At 60.8% G+C, this 4,822-nt stretch overlaps 2 protein-coding genes across 2 annotated transcripts in view; both read left to right on the top strand.

Moving 5' to 3' along the window:
• The window catches only part of VDBG_02382 (trehalose synthase complex regulatory subunit TPS3), a gene marked incomplete at both ends in the record, with an annotated part of 2,927 nt that extends 216 nt beyond the window's left edge, over positions 1 to 2,711 (top strand). The window contains 3 exons of the mRNA XM_003008148.1: positions 95 to 1,450; positions 1,579 to 2,621; positions 2,674 to 2,711. Of these exons, the coding sequence (XP_003008194.1) occupies positions 95 to 1,450; positions 1,579 to 2,621; positions 2,674 to 2,711 (2,437 nt within the window). The remainder of the gene's footprint in view (positions 1 to 94; positions 1,451 to 1,578; positions 2,622 to 2,673) is intronic.
• Positions 2,712 to 3,257: 546 nt separating this feature from the next.
• The window catches only part of VDBG_02381 (branched-chain-amino-acid aminotransferase), a gene marked incomplete at both ends in the record, with an annotated part of 2,334 nt that continues 769 nt past the window's right edge, over positions 3,258 to 4,822 (top strand). Inside the window, 4 exons of the mRNA XM_003008147.1 lie at positions 3,258 to 3,295; positions 3,345 to 3,524; positions 3,696 to 3,844; positions 3,979 to 4,749. Coding sequence (XP_003008193.1) covers positions 3,258 to 3,295; positions 3,345 to 3,524; positions 3,696 to 3,844; positions 3,979 to 4,749 — 1,138 coding nt within the window. The remainder of the gene's footprint in view (positions 3,296 to 3,344; positions 3,525 to 3,695; positions 3,845 to 3,978; positions 4,750 to 4,822) is intronic.

Below are 4,822 nucleotides of genomic sequence, written 5' to 3'. Positions count from 1 at the left end.
TACGCCAGCCCCGAGCGCTCAGACGAACGAAGAAGCCGGGCCCCTCCACCTCACCGGCGCCGACAAACCCAGTCTCTTTGCACCTCTCCCGAAGTGACACCCCTGATACCCCAACCGAAGAACACGGATCGCAAGACCTTTTTGCCAACGAAGATGGCTTCCGCATTCCTCTCTCCGACGATGGCAACGAGAGCGTAGACGCCGGTATGCCCGCCGACAAGGGCTCCCCCCGATGGGGTGGCAGTGCCAACCAGCCAATGTCCCGAGCGAGCTCTCCGCCGCCAGCGCTGATTGCTGAGCACAGTCGGACCCTGGAGAAGGCGCGTGAGCTCGGCCGCCAGGGCGTCATTCAGCCCCGTGCTATTGCTCGCAGTGACAGTCATGATCGAGTCTTTGCGCACGCCAATTGGAAGATTGTCAACGCTGATCAAGGTAATGGTGGTCTGCGCAATGCTGCCGACGCCGCCGCTCGTGACGGTAAATTGGGTGACTACACTTGGGTCGGGACTCTCGGCATGCCTACCGACGCACTCGAAGGAACACAGCAGAAGCAAGACATCGAAGACCACCTAGCGACCGATCACGACATGCTGACAGTCTTTGCTTCCGACAAGGACTTTGATGGCCACTACTCACATTTCTGCAAACAAATTCTGTGGCCAGTCTTTCACTACCAGATCCCAGACAACCCCAAGAGCAAGGCTTTCGAGGATCACTCTTGGAAATACTACGTCAATGTCAACCAGGCGTTTGCGGACAAGATCGTTGCCAACTGGAAGCGCGGCGATGTCATTTGGGTGCACGACTACCACTTGCTGCTCGTGCCCGGCATGGTTCGCCAGAAGCTACCCGAGGCCAAGATTGGCTTTTTCCTGCACGTTGCATTCCCTTCCTCCGAGGTATTCCGATGCCTCGCCGTGCGCAAGCAGCTTTTGGAAGGCATGCTGGGTGCAAACCTCGTCGGCTTTCAGATCCATGAGTATGCTCGTCACTTCCAGCAGACATGCAGTCGCCTTTTGGGCGCCGAGGCCACGCCCGACGGCCTTCAGCTCGAAGATCGTTTTGTCGATGTCGTGAACTTGCCAATTGGAATTGACCCCGTCTACATTCGGGAGCGCCGCGCCAACAACAGCGTGAAGAAGTGGATCGAGACCATCAGAGAAAGGTACAAGGGCAAGCGGCTCATCGTCGCCCGCGACAAGCTTGACCACGTTCGAGGTGTGCGCCAGAAGCTGCTCTCGTATGAGCTGTTCCTCAACAAGAACCCACAGTGGCGTAACCAAACGGTCCTCATCCAAGTGGCCATGTCGAGCAGCGAGAAGAGCGACCTTGATGCCGCCGTCAGTGACATTGTCACCCGTGTCAACTCGTCGTGGGCCAATTTGGCATATCAGCCGGTCGTGTACCTCAAGCAGGACATTGACTTCCCGCAGTACCTCGCACTCCTTACGTGCGCCGACGCGCTCATGATCACGAGCCAGCGCGAGGGGCATGAACCTGACATCTCACGAATATCTCTTCTGCCAGGATGGCGAGGTTCTGCCGGACAAGAAGCACGGCTCTTTGATCCTGTCCGAGTTCACAGGCACATCATCCCTCTTCGGGCGGCCACGAGCTCGCCGTCAACCCCTGGGACTACCGCGCATGCGCCGATGCCATCAAGCAGGCGCTCGAGATGAGCGATGAGGAGAAGGAGCGTCGCTGGACCAAGCTCTACGAGGCCGTCATGCATCACACGGGTTCGCACTGGTTCTCCGAGTTCCTTTCGCGCCTTGACCTTGTGCACGAGGAGCAGCACAAGCGCGATCAGACGGCGGTGCCGCGCCTCTCAATCGGCACGCTCACGCAACGGTACAAGCGCAGTGAGCGACGTCTCTTTATCCTCGACTACGAGGGCACACTCGTCAGCTGGGGTCCGATGAACCAGATCATCCCTGTCAGCCCGCAGCGCACGGTCGATGTGCTCAATGACCTGCTGCTTGACGATCGCAACACGATCTACGTCATGTCGGGGCGGCGACCCGAGGAGCTCGACCGCACTTTCCGGCGCGTGCCGAACCTGGGCCTCATCGCGGAGAATGGGTGTTTCCTCAAGGATTGCGGTAAGAGCACGTGGCAGGTGATGGCCGACGCCGAGCAGATTCGCAGCTGGAAGGCGTCAGTCAAGTCCATCATGACGTACTACCTCGAGCGAACGCCGGGCGCCGTGATTGAGGAGCGTCGCTGCAGCCTCGTGTTCCACTACAAGGGCGCCGAAGATTACGATTCTGCGGCGCGGCAGGCCAGCGACTGCGCCAGCCACGTCAACGACGCGTGCGAGGCGCAGCGCGTGCACGCCATCCCTCTCAACGGGTGCATCATTGTCGAACCGATCGACTGGACCAAGAGCACGGCGGCGGAGCGCATCTTTGAGGACCTCAAGGCGGGCATGGCGCCTGATGAGCAGCACAAGGGCCCCGTCGACTTTCTCATGGTCATGGGCGACGGGCGAGACGACGAAAAGGTGTTCAAGTGGGCCAACACGCTCGCCGACGAAGGCGTGGTCAAGGAGGTCACAACGGTGACGCTGGGCAAGCGCGGCAGCACCGAAGCGACGGCGACCCTGACGCAGGGTGTCAGTGGTGAGTGGACGTGGCACGGCGTTTCTCAGTGCTACATGCTAACGACGGACAGGTGTTCTCTCTGCCCTCGAGCGGCTTGCGTCTATTTAGAGAGGCAAACCAGAAGGGTGTTTCTCCAAGACATGATGAATTAACGAAGACTGAGGAACATTTTGGGGAAGGAGGGCTATTTTATTTGGATTTTGCTCGGCGTTGGGGGGAAGGGCGAAAGGGAATATCTCCATGCTGACACGCAGAGCCGGGTCTCGCCGATGACGATGAAGAGGGGAGGGAGCAACAGATGAAGCCAGGGCGAGGCAAGCGAGTTGCATTCCTTTGGCCCGCTATTGTCGATGTCCCGAATCAATACGCGCTGCAACGATATGATTGATGTGACGGGATGCATCAACGTTGATGTGAGAAAGGCCCTTGGAGGAAGGCATGCGAGACCATGGGATAAAGTGTAGAGTGTGTGTGTCGGCGATCTCATCTCATTATACTTTGACCGCTCTCACGAGTACCGTGTAGGTGTAGAGTTCGAGCGTGGGGTTTTTGGAATTTGAGTTGATACAGTTTGCTCGCTTCTGGGTGCTGCCGTAGTGACGATGAAAGGACCTGTGGAGGTTGGTAGAGACCAGTGGGAGGAGAGATGACATCATGCGCGAGCGCGCCCTCTGGGCCCCTGAAGCTTGGAGGTACGTATCGGGAGCTTGGGCCTGTAGCTGTTCGGCTCACTCCGAGCAGAGCACGCCGGCGGCCAGAGCGCTCCAACCAGGGCATGTTTCCCAGCGCGGTGGTGCCTTCCACCATCTGCCTCGTACCCCGCAGCCCGACATCGGCGCTGCCCCAGAACTTTTTCGATGGCACAGAGTGGAGGGGGGACTCGAATGACTCGAATGACTCGGAAGCCGGAACCTCGCTGCCGTGAGACTCGACTCCCTTGGGCCAATTGACACCATTTCATCGTTGTTGGAATAACTTTCGTCAGATTGTACCCCTCTACGAACCGACTCTGCCGGCCTCCAACCTGTCCTCTTTGCCTCGACCACCCCGCCAAACCTGATCGTACCTACAGCTGCTGCCACGTCGGGAGAGCTTCAACCGTCTCCCATCACCAGATATCCAGACGCCGCCCTCAACCCCGCAGTCGGCCTCGCCAGAGCACCCTCTCAAGATGGCTGCCTTCCCTCCTCCTCCCACCGACACCATTGACTGGGCCAATGTCGGCTTCCAGGTCCGCGAAGGTACGCACTCTATGGCCATGGCTCCAGGCATTTGCTGCAGGCCTTGGCTCCATGACTCGGCGCCAGGCCTTCAGGTCCCATGAGCCCATGGCCCTACTCTGTGGTGTTCCTCTTCTGACAGCCGGCCCCTCCAGTCAACGGCCACATCGAGTCCACCTACAGCAAGTCGACCGGCCAGTGGACGCCGCTCAAGTTCGTGGCGTCGCCCTTTATGCGCATCCACGGCATGGCCCCGGCCCTCAACTACGGCCAGCAGGCCTACGAGGGCCTCAAGGCCTTCCGCGGCCCCGGCGACAACACGATCGCCCTCTTCCGCCCCGACCGCAACGCCCTGCGCCTCCAGCACTCGGCCGACGTCGCCTCGATGCCCCGCGTCCCCGAGCAGATCTTCCTCGACGCCTGCCGCGCCGCCGTCGCCCTCAACGCCGCCTTTGTGCCCCCGCACGCCACGGGCGCCGCCATGTACGTGCGCCCCCAGATCTACGGCTCGAGCGCCCAGCTCGGCCTCTCGCCGCCCGACGAGTACACCTTTGCCGTCTTCGTCATCCCGACGGGCGTCTACCACGGCGTCCACCCCGTCAAGCCCCTCATCCTCGACGAGTTTGACCGCGCCGCCCCCCACGGCACCGGCCACGCCAAGGTCGGCGGCAACTACGCCCCCGTGCTGCGCTGGAGCGACAAGGGCCCGCGCCGAGGCTACGGCATCACGCTGCACCTCGACTCGGCCCGCCACGAGGAGTCGACGAGTTCAGCACGAGCGGCTTCATCGGCGCCAAGAAGAGGGCGGCGCCGCCGGCGCCTACACCCTCGTCGTCCCCGACTCGCAGTGCGTCATCGACTCGGTCACGAGCGACAGCATCCAGCACATTGCGCGGTCCCTGGGCTGGGCCGTCGAGAAGCGCGTTGTACGTTCCCTTCTGATTTGCTTCTGCTTCTGCTCCTGCTTCTGCTTCTGCCTTTTGCAGCCTCTTGCCCCCT

This window comes from Verticillium alfalfae, genomic scaffold (genome assembly GCF_000150825.1).
Source record: "Verticillium alfalfae VaMs.102 supercont1.2 genomic scaffold, whole genome shotgun sequence".
Classification (NCBI taxonomy): Eukaryota; Fungi; Ascomycota; class Sordariomycetes; order Glomerellales; family Plectosphaerellaceae; genus Verticillium; species Verticillium alfalfae.
Note: the sequence above shows the minus strand (reverse complement) of the source record. Positions and strands in the feature narration are given on the sequence as shown.